At 41.0% G+C, this 20,391-nt stretch overlaps 2 protein-coding genes and 1 long non-coding RNA gene across 3 annotated transcripts; 1 reads left to right on the top strand and 2 right to left on the bottom strand.

The window, feature by feature from the left end:
- Positions 1 to 1,171: 1,171 nt before the first annotated feature.
- On the bottom strand, positions 1,172 to 11,586 carry LOC138966172 (histone chaperone asf1b-like). The gene is made up of 4 exons (XM_070338301.1): positions 11,377 to 11,586; positions 7,997 to 8,112; positions 7,435 to 7,611; positions 1,172 to 4,906 (listed from the first exon to the last, which is right to left on the bottom strand). Exons 1-4 carry the CDS (start codon positions 11,483 to 11,485, stop codon positions 4,643 to 4,645), a joined length of 666 nt encoding a protein of 221 aa, XP_070194402.1. The 5' UTR covers positions 11,486 to 11,586; the 3' UTR covers positions 1,172 to 4,642.
- LOC138965808 (uncharacterized) lies at positions 5,545 to 7,028 on the bottom strand. The gene is made up of 2 exons (XR_011455534.1): positions 6,482 to 7,028; positions 5,545 to 5,926 (listed from the first exon to the last, which is right to left on the bottom strand). It is a non-coding gene; the product is annotated as an uncharacterized lncRNA (long non-coding RNA).
- A 4,612-nt stretch (positions 11,587 to 16,198) lies between the features above and the next one.
- On the top strand, positions 16,199 to 20,123 carry LOC138966170 (vimentin-type intermediate filament-associated coiled-coil protein-like). The gene has a single exon (XM_070338300.1). The coding sequence runs from the start codon at positions 16,620 to 16,622 to the stop codon at positions 17,181 to 17,183; it is 564 nt and encodes a 187-aa protein (XP_070194401.1). The 5' UTR covers positions 16,199 to 16,619; the 3' UTR covers positions 17,184 to 20,123.
- The last annotated feature ends 268 nt before the right edge of the window (positions 20,124 to 20,391 follow it).

Here is a 20,391-nt window from a genome sequence, read left to right as displayed (position 1 = left end):
AGCACTAATCAAAAATTTGCTCCAGGGGCTTGCAACGTAGTACAATATATGACCTTACTGGGAGAATGCAAGTTTCCAGTACAAAGGACTTAACATTTCTTACATACTGCTTGACTAAAATCTTTACAAACATTGACTATATTCTATACAACAAACACTTAACAAGGGTAAAAGGAGAAACAGAATCCGTTAGTCGCCTCTTACGACATGATGGGGAGCATCGGGTAAATAAAATTCTTCCCCCTAACCCGCGAGGGGTAACGAAAGAGATGGAATGGAAGGACAAAGACAGAGAGTGAGAGAGGAACACACATACATACAAACACCGGTGCAGTTTTGTCTTATATTGTATTATTTCAGGTTTTGGCAAAGAAATAACAGAAACCAAATTCTGCATCAACCACGCACAGTCAGTAACTAAATCAAAAGTGGATTTCACACATTCCACCACAGCACAGATTGGTATCTGTAAAGAGACGGTGCTTTCCATGAAAAACATTTGGCTCAGTCACAATCTGAGATCTGGTCAAGATCATACCTGGGATTCGGTTATCCCCCCACTTGGACACATACCCTAAATGAGAATTCAACACCCTGATTGCCTTCTTTGTAGAGTGAGATTTTTTTAATGAATAAATTAGCATCTTAAATTTTAAACTCTGTACAGGAAGCAGTCAGGTGGTGATTTTTGGTATGTATCCAAGAGGAGATGGTCTTAGCCTATGTAAGAGCCTGAACAGGTCTGAGATACAGTGAGCTAAACTCTTTTCATGTGAAGGAATCTGTTTACACGCTTTACAGTAAAATAACCTTCAGCCAACGGGCTCAAACTACATATACATGAATTGAAACAATAAGTTTACGACATAAATTAGTTTCGACTCCTCCTTATCAACAAAAACACTATAAAAACAGACCTAGGTGATTCATAAATATTGTTTCAATTCATCCATGCGAGTTCCCAGACGTGAATCTCCAGTAATTTACGCATACTTTTTTAAAATTTGTTTTGATCCTAGGATGGCCGAATGTCCTATAGATTTGAAACACGAGATGTCTTTTGACAAAACAATTTTCTTGCAGCCAGGACATTTTGAATCCAGGTCCAACTGACCTATTGTCTTCTGTCCAGGAACATTACCGATTCACATTTATTTCTGAAGAAAAGGTGAACCACTGTTTCTTTATTTCAAACAATAAAATGTTCACTCTACAGTCTCAGAAAAGCAGAGATGGAGAAAAATAAAATGCATTGCAGTGCAAATCAAATTTGTTATTCACACACACACACAAAATTACTCATAATCGCTCAGGATGAAATAAAACACATTTTGTTACCAGTGAAGATTTCTGATAACTAAAACCTGTACTGTGTACAACTATGCATGATTTCGAAGACGCTTTGCATAATAACAACACCAAAAAAAGGTTTCCACAAACCTCTGAAATATTGCATCGACATATTTCCGTGGGGAAAAAATGCCACTATCAGTTTGAAGCTTGGGAGGTACAGTAAATCCTCCCAGTAGCAACCTTCAAAATTTTCAGAAAAATGGGTTGTAAAATGGAGGAGTCTTTATTGAGAATAACACATTTTGGAACCCGCGTCAAAACCCAATAAAAATTCCTGGACGTTTAATAAGAAAGAAAGTAACGGTTTGACATGATTTTACTCCCTTTGTGGGCGGGGATGTAGCTCAGTCGGTAGCGCGCTGAATTTGTATCCAGTTGGCCGCTGTCAGCGTGAGTTCGTCCCCACGTTCGGCGAGAGATTTATTTCTCAGTCAACTTTGTGTGCAGACTCTCCTCGGTGTCCGAACACCCCCGTGTGTACACGCAAGCACAAGACCAAGTGCGCACGAAAAAGATCCTGTAATCCATGTCAGAGTTCGGTGGGTTATAGAAACACGAAAATACCCAGCATGCTTCCTCCAAAAGCGGCGTATGGCTGCCTAAATGGCGGGGTAAAAACGGTCATACACGTAAAAGCCGTGGGAGTTTCAGCCCATGAACGAACAAACAAACAAAACTCCCTTTGTTACTGGCTGCTGCTCTTTTTCTCTTTCGACATGCAGGTTGCCACACAAAAATACCACTCTGTCACGATAAACAATCATAGATTCAAACTTAGCACAAGAATGCACTGGCTCTATCTGCAGGAAAAAACAACAGATAACAAATCAGTAGAGCCAAATGGCTGATGACTCCCCACTGTCCTCATTATTTTGAATGTGAAACTGCATATAAATGTATGCAATTTATGATTACATCATCCATACTTGTACGGAAGGTATGTGGTTCACCCTTACACTCTCAAACTGAAATACAATGGCCAGAATGTCTATCAACACATGTGTATAGAAAGGCACTAACTTTTTAATGCCTGCAAGTTTTATTTTTACAGCCTCTTTCTCAAAACCAAAACAAAGAAAAACAACCATGTCATTACATTCTCACAACACCCAACTAAAATTGTATCAGCCCTGAATTTACAGAAAGCGAAAGATATCTGATAAAGATCCCGTAAAGTAAATGTTTTTTTCTGAATAGGTTAATGAAATAACATTGACAAAGGCATGTCAAGATGGAAATCTGTCAAAAACAGCTTATTTAATGCAACCATACTGTCTGTTGTTAATTTATATGCATTTTCCTTGAGAAGTAGTGGAATACAAAAGACACAGCTCTGGAATTGGAGGGTGTTGTCAACCAAGCACAAATACTCCTCTTACACTAGAAGCAGGAAACCAGAAAGACTACGATATATTATGCAAATATCAGTTTAACAAGAAGAGCAAACGCTCGATCGAGTCACTTTCGCAGTTCTGAATATTATATGAGGCATCAGATGGACAGGAAGAAATTGCTATTCACAACACAATGAGTCACGTTCACATAAAATTTGAGCCCGGTCACTTTTATAGTTTCCGAGAAAAGCCCAACGTTAAGTTGTGTGTTGCCGAACAGAAAAGGCTAGTTATCTCCCTTGTTTTTCTGATAACGTTCGTAAAAGGCTACAGATGTAAATACTTTGATGTAAAGAATAATCCTACAAAGTTTCAATCACATCCGATGAACTTTGTCAAAGATATAAAATGTCTAATTTTTCCTTTGACGCTGACCTGTGACCTTGAAAAAGGTCAAAGGTCAACGAAACCATCGTTAAAGTGTAGAGGTCATTGGAGGTCACGACTAAACAAAATATGAGCCCGATCGCTTTGATAGTTTCCGAGAAAAGATATAAAATGTCTAATTTTTCCTTTGACCTGTGACCTTGAAAAAGGTCAAAGGTCAACGAAACCATCGTTAAAGTGTAGAGGTCATTGGAGGTCACGACTAAACAAAATATGAGCCCGATCGCTTTGATAGTTTCCGAGAAAAGTCCAACGTTAAGGTGGTGTCTACGGACGGCCGGCCGGCCGGCCGGACAGACTAACACTGACCGATTACATAGAGTCACTTTTTCTCAAGTGACTCAATAATATACGACACCAATACATGCACAGCCTGACAGTGACCTCAAGATTAATTTTCTACTGCCGATATGTCGAAGTCACAGAGACAAACTTTGTTCTTAAAATTCTTGGTCACTTCCTTAAGAGACATGTAGAAGAAGTGACAGAATGTTTACACAACGTCATTATTTATGGTACGTCTTTTCGAACTTTGGCTTTTGAAATCAGAGATTTGACTTCGAAAGAGAGGGTAAAAAAGATATCTTGTTTTTTGTGGGGGATTTTGTATTATCAATATCCTATGTCTTTAAAGCACACACTTATGCATACCCCCTACACCTTTCACAAACATTTTGCATTCATCACATCACACTGAACTCTGCTCTACAAACCAGACATCTGTGATCTGAAGTTGTCACCTCTTTAGCATAGATCAAACTTGTTAACCTGTCATAGTTTAAAAGAATTACACCAGTTAAATAATTATACACAAAACATCTGCACAATACACACCAAAACTCGACACAAACTGCTGAGTAATACTAATAAGTTCCCATGTACATCAAGGAACACATACAGTATTGTTGCTTGCCTTTAAATAGATTCATTCATAACAGCACGGTCCTGTCATGTTATGTGTGGGGAAAATAAAACACCCAGTGATCAAAACTATGAAACGCACACCGATTCAATTCTGGAAATGGCAGTTCACCCACACAGACTGTCGAGATAATACTACACGCACACTCAGTGAAATTTAACAAGTTTTACATTTACGGGACACACACAGAAACAGGGATGCAAGCACACATGAGTTCTCCCTATGCATCCAAATACAAGTTACGAATAAATTGCAAGCAGTCACACCCCTTCTTCCTTGTTTTTCATTCAAACTATTAGCTTGCAAAGAAGCCTACATTTCAGGTAGACACATACGCAACACATCCACACACTGTATCCTTCCTTTTGGACATGATTGTGAGAATATTTGATTACTGAACCTACAATCAGAAACGATACGCGTACCAATGGTAGAAAACACAAATATCTGAAAACCAATGAGCACAAACCAAACATCAAACGATAAAACAGTTTTAACACAACTGCAAATATCGGTTAAAAAAATATGCTCAAAGGTGGGTGAACATCTGAACAATGATTAACACAAAAATTGCACTAAACTATCTCTATGATTTACCAGAGAACAGTTTTTCAAGTTCGTCCATGCTTTCCTCACGAGGGGGAAGCGGAGACTTTGACTGAGGGAAAGTGTTAATATTGGAATCATCCATGAGATTGGATAAGGATTCAGTGTTTCCTGTTGGCATCACGTTTTCCAAGTTCTCCTGAATCTGCTGCCGATCTCTCTGCTCCTTGAGTTGCTGTTCGGACATCCACTGAACGTTGAACCGTGTCACTCGAGGCTTGTCCGCAAGAATGTTCCGTGTGATCTGTATCAAAAGAAAAAAATTGGACTCATCATTTACTGGTATTTGAATTTAGTGAAAGGATAATTTGGTTGCATGCACCCCCCCCCCCCCCAAAATAAAAACCTCCAACATAAACAGATACAAGAGACACCATAGGACAGAAGTCAAACACAAAGTACACAGTCATTGAGTCAAAGCATGGTCACAAACACACTCTCTAGATATATACAAATATCACTCAGTAAAAGTAACACCTTCTAACATGTAATGTAATGCTCAAATCAGACCCAAATGGACTTGTTTTGAGGGCTGTCCATTTTCATAAAGTTGTTATGCAGTACAGCCATTTAGGCAGCCATACACTGATTTTGGGGTAAAATCAGGTTTCAAAAATGAAAGAGACAGTCAAAACACAGGTAAATTGACAGATTTTATCAATACAAAATTAGAGACAGAATGGTCTTGAAACTAAAAGGGGCAATTCTTAAATAACCAGTATGAATTTGTGTGTGACTGTGAGGGATGTGTGTGTCAGGGTTCCTGCAGGGCAGAGCTGATACAATTCAAGGAGTTTTCAAGGACATTTCCAGGACCAAATAAATGCTTTTCAAGGACATGATTTTCCCCAAATTAATGCAAAGCACCAAGCTTACCTTCAGTTTTTCAAGTCATCAAGTTTCTGGTGAATTTCTATTAGTCATTCCGTAGTTGTTTCCCTTGCCAACTTCCGGGAAGGGAAGCAACTACGGGTGACTAGTAATAGTTCATCTGCTTTCGTTTTCACTCGATCTTTTATTCTCCCCAAATGTGTACTGTATTTGCAGGCATGGGAATTGAAAATTGTAAAAAAGGCGGAAAATTTATAACTGAAGACGCGAAGCGTCAAGTCGACGGCACGAAGCGCCTAGCCTTACTAGGGGGGTCCGGGGGCATGCCCCCCCCTGACATTTTTTTCTCCAAAGAACCCAGATGGTGCAATCTGGTGTCATCTGAGCTCCAAGTTTGCCATTAAATTCTGTTTTTAGAATCAGAGTTTTTAGCCTACAACAAGAAGAGCAAACGCTCGATCGAGTCACTTTCGCAGTTCTGAATATTATATGAGGCATCAGATGGACAGGAGGAAATTGCTATTCACAACACAATGAGTCACGTTCACATAAAATTTGAGCCCGGTCACTTTTATAGTTTCCGAGAAAAGCCCAACGTTAAGTTGTGTGTTGCCGAACAGAAAAGGCTAGTTATCTCCCTTGTTTTTCTGATAACGTTCGTAAAAGGCTACAGATGTAAATACTTTGATGTAAAGAATAATCCTACAAAGTTTCAATCACATCCGATGAACTTTGTCAAAGATATAAAATGTCTAATTTTTCCTTTGACGCTGACCTGTGACCTTGAAAAAGGTCAAAGGTCAACGAAACCATCGTTAAAGTGTAGAGGTCATTGGAGGTCACGACTAAACAAAATATGAGCCCGATCGCTTTGATAGTTTCCGAGAAAAGTCCAACGTTAAGGTGGTGTCTACGGACGGCCGGCCGGCCGGCCGGCCGGACAGACTAACACTGACCGATTACATAGAGTCACTTTTTCTCAAGTGACTCAAAAATGTACCAAATTTTGCTTACATGTATTATATATTATGGTTTAAATTTGTAAAAAAATGTATCTGTTGAGACAAACAGGAAAATGTAACTTGTAACACAATCTGTGCAATCTGGTTTACTTTCAAACATAATAGTTCAATAACTGAGGCGGGCGGTAGCAGTGCGTGAACAAAGTACGGAAAGTTTTCGCGGGCTTTTGCGCAAAGGCCAAAGTAACCGGTGCTTTTTTTGTGTGCCTCCCCCCTTTATTTTTTCGGCGGACACTTTTGCATTTTCGGCGGAACAAAAAAAAAAATTCGGCGGAAATCCGCCATTCGGCGGACAATTCCCATGCCTGATTTGACGAAAAAAAAGGGGGTTGCATTTTTTTTTTAAATAAGACAAGCTGCTGACGAAATGTATAGACAACAATTTGGAAAAATCAAGTACTTTTCAATGACTATTTAACAAAACTCTATTTTCAAGCACTTTTCAAGGCCTGGAAAAGGTTTTCCAATTTTCAAGGAGTTTTCCAGGGTTCAAGGACTCTGTACGAACCCTGGTGTGTGCATTGCAACTCGCAAGAAAAGACAAGTCAGAACAAACATAAGAGTCTCTTACTCTTAGGCCCCCCCCAAAAAGTTGTATGTTTCTGGTCACCTGACCCTACCTAGTTTTTTCCCGCTGACCCTAAACTTTTTTTTATTTTATTGCATTTGTAAAAAAAAAATATAAGAAAAAAAGCATCAAAATGAAAGTAACAGACGGCAGACGACACAAGGGGGATAACCCCGCATCCCGTTTGTCTCATTTGTTTTGTAATGTGTTGTCTTTCTCTTTGTATAGTAAGTCCAGTCTCTTTGCGTCACTGTATAGTTATTTTCTACCCTGACCAAAAAAACTACCTACCTACCCTATTTTTTTGTAGCCATGTTACCAGTAACATACAACTTTTATTTTTGGCCTTACCTTGTCAAACTGTGGGATGGAAGGAATGTTCTCTCTCAGCTCTGGGTCATCATACTCGTTGTTGACAAAGTAGCCGACACGGATGAACTCCTGACCACGATAGGAACAGGTCAGCAGCACGACGGTCACCCCCAAGACATCAGCGTCTGGAATTCGTTTGGTGTCAGGTGGACCTGCCTGCAGTATAGGAAAATGATGTGAAGGGGGTCAGAGGGATGACATTTCAATATTCAAATCTTCCATGGTAGCACAGAAAATCTAGCAGGAGCACACTAATACATGTATTACTAACCAATACAGCCAATGAGCCATACAGTCAGAAATGATCTTGAGCTTAGCAGAGTCAAGCGACACACTTATCACACAGCAAGAGCAACCACCACTTAAAAAACAAACCACAACACCACAGGATGAGTAACTGAAGACTTAAATGCAAAATAAACATCGCATTAAACTTAAAGTAACAACATTCTCAACAAAGTTCTAACAATTTTTAAAAATGACTAAATAAACAAATGGAACAAAATTCATTCTCAGTTCACCTCCTTTGAGTATGCCTTACCTCAAAAACGAACATATGACTGCCACCTGGAACAGGACCAACCAAAATGGTTTCAAGCACTTGGTCACAGTCCATACTTTCTGCTGAGCCAACATAGATGATTTTCCATTCCAAATCTGCAAACAAAATACATCAGGCCTAAAAAAAAAATAGGTGTGGTTACGGTAACCCGACCTACCCTATTTAATTTTTAGGGGCCGATCCTATAACTTTTTATTACATTTGTCAAAAAAAAAAAAAAAAAAAAAAAAAACGAGTGCAAAAAACGCAATAAAAGCGAAAGCGCCCGTGTCGCACACTTATTTCCCTGTTAAGTACCCGGTAGGTTTAATTTGTACACATTAGAAAAAAAAGTTAAAAAAAAAAAAAAAGTGATTGCCTTCCTACCTACCCTATTTTTTTTGGCTATGTTACCGTAACCACACCTATTTTTTTTTTTTGCCTCAGGGTAATTATGGAGTAGAAACCACCAATAGCTATAGAAAAAGACACTTCTTATTTTGACAACCCTTAGACTTAACACCCAGGTGATCATAGCACAGTGGATAACAGCACTCAGGACTGTTGCCCGGGGGTTGAGTCCTCCTGTCACCGTTTTAATTTTTTGTTTTTAGGATTTCAACATTCATTTTGAAATCTTTCATGTCCTCCTCCTCTTCAGTCTTCAAACAAGTTTAAGTGCTGTATGAAAGATTAAAGATCGCCACAACAAATCCCACGATCGAGTCACCTATTCCATTGACATTTTGCCATCAGCCACCACAGTGTATGAGTCTGCGAACCAAGCAGCGCCGGTTGAATCACAACTAGCCCAGAGGCATGAAGCAGTATTTATCAACAAACTGCAGTACATAAATAAATCAACGCTAGGAACTCCATAACCGACTCACTGGATCTCCAAACACGGACAAGTAATGAATAATAGAATTGTTGAAAGCAATGAAACTCGAAGTAAAATGACTAAACATTATCTGTAATACTAATATTAAAAATAGAGTACATAGTCAACTTTGTCAAGACAAAGTGTTACGTTATTATGAGATGTTAAATTGTTATTAAAAGTTATACAATAACTATTACAGAGTGCTCTTTTCAATTTCAAATTCCAGTGACATTATCTGTAACAAACACCGTTCTACTACTGCAAGGCAGAAAGTATCCTCATAAAATGGTGTTTGCATGATGTTGTCACTGTCCGATATTTTTTTCAGATTGTCACACTTAAAAAAGAAACTGTGTTACAACTTACAGTTACACCCTAGGAATCAGATGACACTAACAGTAACACCGACAGTGATACACTGATACTATAGAACCTTGTGTGTCACTCACAGATTGCAAGCCTCATTCGAGTCATTGGTTCCTGACTGTAGTACTGAATTAATTTTACTACGGACTCTTCTATTAATCTGTAAAAGTAATTCAGCAAAGAGTTTCCATTCAATGATTCATTGATTCAGCACAGAAAGATGCTGACTTTGGTACACATGACATGTGCCTATTAGGCAAAAAAAAAAAAAATGCTTTGGTTACGGTTTCATGGCCAAAAAAAATAGGGTAGGTAGGTCGATTAAACTTTTTTTTGTTTTTGTTTTTTTGTTGGTCCCTCTTGAAATGATAAAAATAGTTTTCGAGAGTCATGCCAAAGTCCAGTTCGAAAGAGTCTTCGGGCTCGGCACTTATTTTCGTCGACCCAACACATTTTATCCCGAACAGTTTGCCGTCCAAAGTTGGATGAAAATCATGAAAAATGTCCACCAAGGTTGCACTCTTCGAGTACCGACTTATCAGTCGTGTTTGTTCGATATGAACGCACTTTCCGAATACGATTGCAAATGCAGACGACATCTTTTTACGTTCGCGCAACGAACGAACGCACGAGACTGACTTCCCTTGGATATGGGAGTTGTAAAAAGCGGAGTGGTGTCCCTTGTCGGGCTTGTTGTTGTCTGCTCGCCGGCGATCGATGTTTTCTCTGTGCCGTGGTGTTGTCGTTTTCGGTGGGTTTTTGTGTGTGTGTGTGTGGTTTTTTTTTTTTGTGTGTGTGTGTGTGGTTTTTTTTTTTTGTGTATGTATGTGTTTGGTTCATTGAGTCACTTGAGAAAAAGTGACTCTATGTAATCGGTCAGTGTTAGTCTGTCCGGCCGTCCGTCCGTAGACACCACCTTAACGTTGGACTTTTCTCGGAAACTATCAAAGCGATCGGGCTCATATTTTGTTTAGTCGTGACCTCCAATGACCTCTACACTTTAACGATGGTTTCGTTGACCTTTGACCTTTTTCAAGGTCACAGGTCAGCGTCAAAGGAAAAATTAGACATTTTATATCTTTGACAAAGTTCATCGGATGTGATTGAAACTTTGTAGGATTATTCTTTACATCAAAGTATTTACATCTGTAGCCTTTTACGAACGTTATCAGAAAAACAAGGGAGATAACTAGCCTTTTCTGTTCGGCAACACACAACTTAACGTTGGGCTTTTCTCGGAAACTATAAAAGTGACCGGGCTCAAATTTTATGTGAACGTGACTCATTGTGTTGTGAATAGCAATTTCTTCCTGTCCATCTGATGCCTCATATAATATTCAGAACTGCGAAAGTGACTCGATCGAGCGTTTGCTCTTCTTGTTTTATTTTTAGCTTTAGGACCAAAAAAAAAGTTTAGGGTCGGCCCAAAAAGTTAGGGTCGGTCGGGAAACCGTAACCAAAGCATTTTTTTTTTTTTTGCCTTAAAGTCCTAAGTAACATAAACACAGGACTTGTTTGTATTTCATTACACACAATTCTTCTGATGTACACGTAACAAGAAGGTGCACTTTCCAACGAAGACAAAACTTATAGTCACCAAAAATAATCGGACTTGTCTTGTCAAATACCATCCTTTGTTTGTGGGTGACACAGAACAGCAGGATACTGCCACTGGATAGGCCGGTGTGACGTTTTCATCTTTCGCAGTGGTGATATTTCGATTCTCGGCCTCGTTGATACAGTATAAACTCTACACTGAACAAAAAACCACCCTTCGATAGTACTGATGAGCGACCTTGTGTACCTTACATTCATGGGGCCAAATTTGTCCAACCAATTTTTTTTATTTAACTTAGAAATTTGATTCATCCTAAATGCTAAAATGTTTCCCTTCTTACTCAAGGGACGTAACCACTCGGTACACGTTTTCGAATAAATCGATTTTGGGGGTGAAATCTATTACATTTCGCCACCAATTTTCTTCACATGCAAGAAACTGACATGCTTTTCGTCCATAAATAATTTCACTTCTTAATTTTACCAGGAAACAACATTTCAGTCTTGTGAGTATATATCGAGGGGGAAATATGTACACAGGCGAAAGATGAAATACCAGACATCCTTAACTTACCTTGTGGCAAATCTTCCGCGCACTCAAAAGTTATTTCAAACTGAAAAGGGCGTAGGAATGGTGATGGATTGTCCAAGACAGTCACATTAACGATGTTCACGAGTGCCATAATAACTTTCTCGGACAGAAATCTGTGGTCGCCTGTGCTCTTCCAACTCGTTGGCGCGAACAAGGTGCCTGTTTGTAAATCTTGCACCACGCATGCGCAATATTCTGCGTTCTGCCGTCCAGAGTTGTCGTGTGAGTTTAGAGGGAGCGGTCAGCGACCATAAACTCTATTTAAACGAGACAGATATGCAGCAAAAGGAGGGGGGGGAGGAGGTGTCAGTAGAGGTAATGCAGGAGGAAGTGATAGCAGAGTCCCGTGGGAACGAATGCGGGGAATGAAGAGGGTTGGAGGGCAGGGGGGAGGTGATGAGTGAAGGAGAGCAGTCTGGAATGAAACAATGGTAACAGATAAGGGAGTCCGAGAGAGAGCGAGAGAGAGCGAGGACCGAAGTCATTAGTAGCAGCGCAGCGGCCAGCAAGCAAGTTCAGCGATTTTCAGTTCTGCAAACTATGGAGTTCAATTTTTCTTCTTGGGCAAAAAATCTGCCCCAACCTGTAATTGAGGTTCTGGAAAAAGAGGAGTTCACAAGCCTCAGTGCCTTGAAATATGCAGGAGAAAAGGACCTGGAAAGCCTTAAGTTAAAACGAGGCCACATAGTGGAATTAAAAGCGGCAGTGGCAGACCTGCAACAGAAGTACGGGGGAGGGCCGTTGCGTGCTGCCGACCAAGTGGCACCGCTCCAGGGTCTTCTTGGCAACATGGCCATACAGTCTGCTTCACCAGGTGAGACTTATTTACGAATTGTTGACTTCGTACCGGCTTCTATGGCGGTGGAGGAAGAGGTGACACTCGGGGGAGGTGTCACGCTCAAGCTGGCCAACAAATCAAAGTTGGAGAAAGTATCCCCCTGCCACTGGATCGTGGCAAATGCTAAAATAATGGCAAAACTCATGAACACCGCCGTGGACTTCGACCACGAAGCTTACCTCTGTTATACAGAGATGGTGGGCGAGCTCGGCGCAAGATTTTCCTGGCAGTCGGTGCTCCTTTACGATGATGAGTACAGGAAGCGCCAGTCTACCAGCGGGTTTGCTTGGGGAACCCCCAACCCCCACCTGTCCACAGTGATTCTCCGTGAGCGTGCCCAACAAGTTCCTGGCAACAAAAGCGGCAAGGCCATGACGGGAAGCGGCGGTATTCGACGACCTGTGGGACCCAGTGGGAAGGAGGTGTGCCTGCAGTACACAAACAAAGGCACATGCCTCTACGGGTCCCGCTGCAGGTTCGAACACGTGTGTGACACGTGTGGAAAGGAGCACCCCGGCAAAGACCACCAGGCGACAGCAAACACCAGTGCCTAGGATACAGCGCAGCGAACTGACAACACAACGGTAGGCCCCACCTATTCCAGCCCGTTCCCTCAATTAGATCCTCATGACTGTGCATTTTTGGGAAATCATGCATCTATTAGTGCAAAATCTCAAATGTGGCACTCAGTGCTAGAGGGCGATTGTGACAGAGAATTTTTGTTAGACGGTATACAGCACGGTTTTCGGGTAACAGAAAAACATAAAACATGTGTGTTAGCAGCAGAACAAAGCAATCATAAATCAGCGTACGATCATCGCGACGTGGTAGAACAAGAACTGTTAGATCAAATAGCAAAAGGAAATTATATAGTGGCAAGTAAGAAGCCAACGGTCGTAAGCGCACTAGCCGCGATCCCCAAAGAAGATGGTAGCGTTAGGCTAATTCATGATGCCAGCAAACCAACAGGTAGGGCAATGAACGATTACTCCATCCCTGAGTCAGTGAAGTTTCAAACAGTCTCTGATGCGTGCGCCTTAGCGAAGACAGATTATTGGTGTGCTAAAGTCGACTTGCAGTCCGCATATCGCTCAGTGTGCATCAGTCCGGATGATTATTGTGTAACGGGACTCAAGTGGCATTTCAAAGGTAAAAACAGACCGACTTATTTGTTTGACAGTCGACTTCCATTTGGTAGCAATGTAGGACCGTCACATTTTCATAGACTTTCACAGTCAATTCGCAGGTGCATGGCCAGGAGAGGCATGCCTGGTGTGTTAGCATACATAGATGATTTTCTTTTAGTAGCAGCAACAAAAGAGGAGTGCAACGACATGTTATTTTCTTTGATTAGATTATTGAGGGAACTAGGCTTCAACATTAGCTGGAAGAAGGTGGTGGGGCCCACCCAACGTATCACATTTCTTGGAGTCGACATCGACACGCGAAACAACACTCTGTCACTTGGAAGTGACAAACTGCAGCAACTGCGGCGGCGACTACTGCAATTTCGAGGAAAGAAGCGCGCGACAAAAACTCAGCTTCAAAGCATCGCGGGTTCTCTTAATTGGGCCTGTCAAGCTGTCAGAGGAGGAAAATTCTTTCTGCGGCGGATACTGGACACAATAAAACCCCTTCAGCAGCAGCGGCACAAAGCAAAGCTTTCTAGCGAATTCCAAAAAGATGTGCAATGGTGGCTTTCTTTTATGCATGTATTTAATGGAACAGTGTATTATTTCCACAATGCAAAACAGCATGTCCATGTGGACGCATGTAATATTGCAGCAGGTGCCTTTTGGCAGGGCGACTGGCAGTACACCTATTTTAAAAAAGACATGCCGGCAGCGAACAATTTACACATAAACTTTAAAGAAGTATGTGCTGTGTTACAAGCTGTGACACGATGGGCACCGATGTGGTGCGGACAAGAAGTGATTGTGCATACTGATAGCACTGTGACAAAATCAATTATCAATAAAGGCAGATCTACTAATAAGTATGTCAACAGCTTACTTCGGAAAATGGCATGGGAATGTGCTAAAGTAAACTGTAGCATTGCGGCGGTGCATGTGGCCGGTTGTGTAAACATTATGGCTGACACTATTTCACGTCTTCACGAGCCTAGGCGGCGCGAAGAGTTAGTGCGGCTGTTGACTTTCTGGCACCGGGGGAGACCCCCCAACGTGAACCTGTGTGATCATATGTCTGACCAAGCCCTTGTGTTCCTTCTTTCCAGATGAAGGATGCGAATAATGTTTATGTAAACATTGTAAACAAGACATTGTGTTCTTGGGCGGCGTGTTTGGTGTGTTTTTTCTTTGTGGAGTTCTCCAAAAAATCGAACTTGTTCCAGGACAACGGGAATCTTGATCCCGATAAGCAGCTTACACGAGATCGCGTGGTGATTTTGGAGACGGACAGTGTGTCAATAACTTTTCAATGGAGTAAGACAATTCAGCGTAAAGAACGCTCCGTGGGAACAAAAAGGGCTTCCTGCAATCCCTTCACATCCTTTATGCCCAGTGTCCGCAGTGACTGATATGTTTCATGTTTTTGGGACCGATGGGCCCCAAGGCGCAGGTTTTTTCCGATCAAAGGATCTGATTTCAATAAGAAACTGCGTGTAACTGCTGCTGTTGCTGGAGGGGATTTCTCTAGTCACAGTTTCTGGCGGGGCGGCGCCGCGGGGGCGTTGAGTTGTGGTGTGCCGGGTGAAATCGTCAAGGTGATGGGGGACTGGAAAAGCACTGCTTACTTAGGTTACTTAGATCAGCTGCCGCCCAAGGTGATTGACTCGTATAGATTGCATATAGTCCGCAAAACACCTTCAACTATTACAATATAACAATCCTAACAAAATATTACCACTTCTTGAATTGGGCGGAATAACGAGTGTTAATTACTTCCTATTTGGGATTTATCTCTGTACAATGTTATCTTTCATGGTCATTGTCAGATGGTATTTTTCTCTGAAGTAAACTGCCCTCGTTACTTGGCCCAAATCAAATAAACCTTTTGGCTACGTATGTTGGTACGGAAGCGCGAGTCTGTGTGTGTGTGTGCAGTGCGTGCGTGCGTGTAGGTGTGTGTGTGTGTCTGCGCGCGCGCGTGTGACGGTGTCTGTATGCGTGTGTGTATTAGCCAGGGACAGTTGCCTAGTGTTCTACAATTGCAGCTAGGGGGGGGGGGGGGGGGGGAGCATTAGTGAGTAGTTTAAGTGTGAGTTTAGAGGGAGCGGTCAGCGACCATAAACTCTATTTAAACGAGACAGATATGCAGCAAAAGGAGGGGGGGGAGGAGGTGTCAGTAGAGGTAATGCAGGAGGAAGTGATAGCAGAGTCCCGTGGGAACGAATGCGGGGAATGAAGAGGGTTGGAGGGCAGGGGGGAGGTGATGAGTGAAGGAGAGCAGTCTGGAATGAAACAATGGTAACAGATAAGGGAGTCCGAGAGAGAGCGAGAGAGAGCGAGGACCGAAGTCATTAGTAGCAGCGCAGCGGCCAGCAAGCAAGTTCAGCGATTTTCAGTTCTGCAAACCCCCCATCCACCCCCTGGCATCCACCTATTAGTTTTGTTGACGGTTCGCTGCGTGCATTGTGTACCCCCCTTTTGGAGATGATTGCATTTGCATCATTTGAATCAATTTCCTGCATAGTATAACTATAATCAAAATGAGGGCTATATGTATGTGTTAATTAGTAATTGATGTTTTGTTGAATTCATTGTCATTTTGTTTTATGAATTGATATGTATGTAAACATTTGTTTCTTTTGTGTGTGTGTGTCTGCGCGCGCGCGTGTGACGGTGTCTGTATGCGTGTGTGTATTAGCCAGGGACAGTTGCCTAGTGTTCTACAATTGCAGCTAGGGGGGGGGGGGGGGGGGGAGCATTAGTGAGTAGTTTAATACCCTGGTTTCATCTCCGTTCTTGGAATAGATTTGTATTCTAAAACGCACAACACATATGAACGAACTAAAAATAAATAAAGAGAAAGCCCCATAGACGAAATTTTTTAGCTCGTGGTACATCAGCATACTTTAGAAAGTATTATATAGCTTTTCATAAGAGGAACGCTCTTTCGACTTGGAGATAGAAAAGGCACTTCGTGACAGCATGTCAACATAGGTTATTCTGGTGATTATATGGGCTTCTGCTGTCTTTTTTTTTTCGACGGATGTTCTTCTTTTGTGGAAGATAAGCCTGTATTGCCGTACTCTAAAACATGGGTCCTCGTGCTTTCTCAGTTCTCTGATCAAAAGTTTGGCCGTCTGAGCTTGATTAAACTCCAAACATTGATTTGAAGTGAACCCAAACTAAGCAGATCGGTGTGTTGGTTTCTGGAAAGTACTGGTTTTTTTTAATCTGTGGCATACTTTTCAAAGACGAACATGATCCCGAGAACCAGCATCGATGAAGCCAATAAGCATCTAAGTCTGCTGCACACTCGTGTGAGCGGTCTGGAAAAGACTGTGGCGGAGCAGCATGATGCTCTTGTTGCCAAAGATGAACATTTGCAGAGCAAGCTGGCAGAAATTTCGTCTGCTAAAGACGCAGAGATCGAGGGTCTGCGGCGCAAACTTCACGAAACCGAAAGAACTGTTTACTTATTACAGCAACAGGTGCAGCACAAGGACCACGAGATAGAAACCCTACAGCATAAGTTTGGGTCACTGGAAACTTTGCTGAGTCACAGAACCAGTGTGCAGCACCTTCTGCATGCGATGAAAGAGGCGGAGAAAAACATTCGGGAAGTTGACCACAGCAGAGGGTCGCCCCCACCAGACCCTCATGCTCACAGCAAAGATCCACCCATGAATGGTGTTAATGGCGTGTTGTCCAGCCCAGAATCACACACTGACCACAAGGCTGACCATCCAACAAAGCGTGGATCTGCGTACAAAAAGGGCCAGGGAAAGAGTAAAAAGGGTACTGGGAAGGAATTCTACTTGTGAACATTGCTTCCACTTCCAGTTCTAGTACAGTTCTACATACCACTGGACATCAAGCTGAGGAAATAATCAACCAGGAGAGTCATTATGTGTTCATGTTGATGCTTAGTATAGAGTCTAAAAAAAATAAAGAAGTGTTGAGAAGAAGATGAAAATCTTTAGCAACTGCATGACTTTCAAAAGAGCAGGCCGGAATATTTTTTACTTGCTATTACCAGTCATGGATGAGACGTTCATTCAGAATAAAACAGTAGTAGTCCTGGAGTTTATGATAAACTGAAGAAAAAAGAGAAGAAAAAAAGCAGTAACTTCTTACTTTCAATAAGGTACAAGTTGTGACTCAAACAATAAATCATTAAATGTATATAAATTCAGTGTTGCAAACTGTTGAGGGAAGGAGGGAGGTTGTTGCATTAGTATCAAACCTTGTAGGTCAATAACAAAGACTTTTTTAATTGCTTTTGTATATATGATTATGAATAGTCATAAATATTGCTTTTACAATTCACTACATGGTATAGATCTGCAGTTAAAGCGCATAAATATATTTGGGAATTGCTGTGTCCCTTAGTAACAACAGGCCTAGTATATTTTTAGTCAAGTTAACAGACAAAGGCACAACAGAAGGTGTCCTTTACTATAGGAGTTGTCCTCTCCTCCAAGGGGCCTCACATACATTGCAAGAACCACTGTAGCAGCTGATAATTAGTGAAATCATGGTAGCGTCCGTAATCAGAGATACATATAATATATATATATACATATATATACATGTCTGAAAGTGAAACCTATGTAAAAATATTATAGTAACCATACATTACATGCATTGAATTTGTTTTGAATATATTCTAAGGTTGGGCCACTCATGCATTTTTGTCTCTCTTTTATTGGAGTTTTGGAGAGAAAAAAAGGGTTTAAAAGGTGTTTTCTTTCATGGTTTAAAGGTTTATTTGCTGAGTGGCTCATGCAACGAAAATGTTACATGTTACAGGTTGACTGGGGCAGAAGCAAATTTCATTAAACAGAGCAATGTAAACAAAAAATGCTGCTGCATATTGCTTGTAGAAAACCACTAACTTTTAAAAGGGTGAAGGGTATCATGTCTGTAATCAAAGTACAACCAGCAAATGTTTTTGAGTCACTTGAGAAAAAGTGACTCTATGTAATCGGTCAGTGTTAGTCTGTCCGGCCGGCCGGCCGTCCGTAGACACCACCTTAACGTTGGACTTTTCTCGGAAACTATCAAAGCGATCCGGCTCATATTTTGTTTAGTCGTGACCTCCAATGACCTCTACACTTTAACGATGGTTTCGTTGACCTTTGACCTTTTTCAAGGTCACAGGTCAGCGTCAAAGGAAAAATTAGACATTTTATATCTTTGACAAAGTTCATCGGATGTGATTGAAACTTTGTAAGATTATTCTTTACATCAAAGTATTTACATCTGTAGCCTTTTACGAACGTTATCAGAAAAACAAGGGAGATAACTAGCCTTTTCTGTTCGGCAACACACAACTTAACGTTGGGCTTTTCTCGGAAACTATAAAAGTGACCGGGCTCAAATTTTATGTGAACGTGACTCCCAGTGACCTCTACACTTTGACGTCTGCTTTGGTGACCTTTGACCTTTTTCAAGGTCACAGGTATGTCTTGAAGGAAAAAAATTGAAATATCATATCTCTGAAACTATTCATCGGATTTGATTCAAACTTTATAGGATTATTCTTTACATCAAATTATTTACATCTGTATTGTGTTGTGAATAGCAATTTCTTCCTGTCCATCTGATGCCTCATATAATATTCAGAACTGCGAAAGTGACTCGATCGAGCGTTTGCTCTTCTTGTTTAAACATGGAACTGCTGACCCCTTCTTTTAAGTGAAACTCTTTGGAGTGCTTATATATATCATGTTTTGTTTTACAACAGCTGATCTGTTTTCACTTTTGTTTCTATTTTAATTCAGGGTAAAAATTAATGCTCACACGAGTTGCATTTCTCTGCTGTTTTTCTGGCAGTATTGTACGTATTGTTTCAATGCAGGGCTCAGCCTGTAAGAAAAAGGCTATGGGTCATTTGACCCCTCATAAAAATTGTGATGGAACATAGTTGTGGAACATATTTGAAGATGCAAGGCACCAAGCGGAGTTGGGGTTTCCAGGGGAGATCCCCCTCCCCCATCTGAGCTTAGGATTTGCCATTTAGGATTTGTCACTTATGATACCTAATTTCAAATGCTGTGCTTTGATGTAAACTAGCTGTGCATAGGGTGTCGAAGTGGTTCATATTCTCGATGCATTCTTTGACATTCTTATGGGTCATTTTCAGATTGTGTGTGTGAGTGGCCCATGGCATGTTATTAAACTGAACCAGGCGTTGTGCAATTTATTTTGTGTCTGTGTTAGTGCTGTTACTGTTATGGCATTCGTTGTTGTGTACATTTAATATGATTTATACATAATGTATAACTTTCTCAGTCTGCATTCCTTTTAAAACAATTTTGGATTGCACACAGTGATTTTTACAGCTGATGTGTATGGATAAAACAAGATTTTGTTTACATTTTTATTTGTCGTTGTTAACAGAACATTTGTCCAGGCTATGAGTGATTTTTTCCAGTAGACAGGATTTTTGCCTTTCATTCCAAAAATCTAAATAGAAGTCGATTTTGTTTTCAACCATTGTACTTTCTAGCCCAAGAAAAGGGGTGTCATTGTTTAAGATGCTGACAGCTGTACATGTATTTTATTGGATAGTTATGGTAACAATTGAAGTAGGGTCAGTATATATTAAAAGATTGTTTTTTCTTCTCATTTTCATATAAATAAATTAATAATGTTTGTTGAGGCTGCTTGTGATGAGAAGCTCATTATTGTTTTGTTGTTGTTGTTTATCCTGAAAATTCTTTTGTGTGTGTGTGCTAAATACTGCTAGGTAATGGGGTACACAGATTTGAAATTGGGGTGGGGGGGGGGGGGGGGGGGGGCATAGAGGTGTTTGATCTGTTAAGGCAAAAAAAAAAGGGGGGGGGGGGGTGGGGGCTTGTTTCCAATGACAAGGCCATAAAATTAGGGAATTGGAAACATTGTTTTCTTGGCCTTATGATTTACCTGTCTTGTCTTGTTGTGAGGAGACATGTGTAAATGTCAGTTGTTCACTCTTGATCGAAGAAGAAACCATGAAATTGTATTGTTTTTTAAGCCATTTTATGG

The sequence above is a fragment of the Littorina saxatilis genome, linkage group LG5 (assembly GCF_037325665.1).
Source record: "Littorina saxatilis isolate snail1 linkage group LG5, US_GU_Lsax_2.0, whole genome shotgun sequence".
Taxonomy (NCBI): Eukaryota; Metazoa; Mollusca; class Gastropoda; order Littorinimorpha; family Littorinidae; genus Littorina; species Littorina saxatilis.
Note: the sequence above shows the minus strand (reverse complement) of the source record. Positions and strands in the feature narration are given on the sequence as shown.

What these genes read in the sequence shown, in the direction of transcription:
- LOC138966172 (XM_070338301.1), bottom strand. Translation starts at nt 11,485, where the DNA reads ATGGCACTCGTGAACATCGTTAATGTGACTGTCTTGGACAATCCATCA. An exon ending in CGCGGAAGATTTGCCACAAG is followed by an intron (nt 8,113 to 11,376) that starts GTAAGTTAAGGA and finishes TTTTGTTTGCAG; the next exon opens with ATTTGGAATGGAAAATCATC. An exon ending in GTCATATGTTCGTTTTTGAG is followed by an intron (nt 7,612 to 7,996) that starts GTAAGGCATACT and finishes CCTATACTGCAG; the next exon opens with GCAGGTCCACCTGACACCAA.
- LOC138966170 (XM_070338300.1), top strand. Translation starts at nt 16,620, where the DNA reads ATGATCCCGAGAACCAGCATCGATGAAGCCAATAAGCATCTAAGTCTG.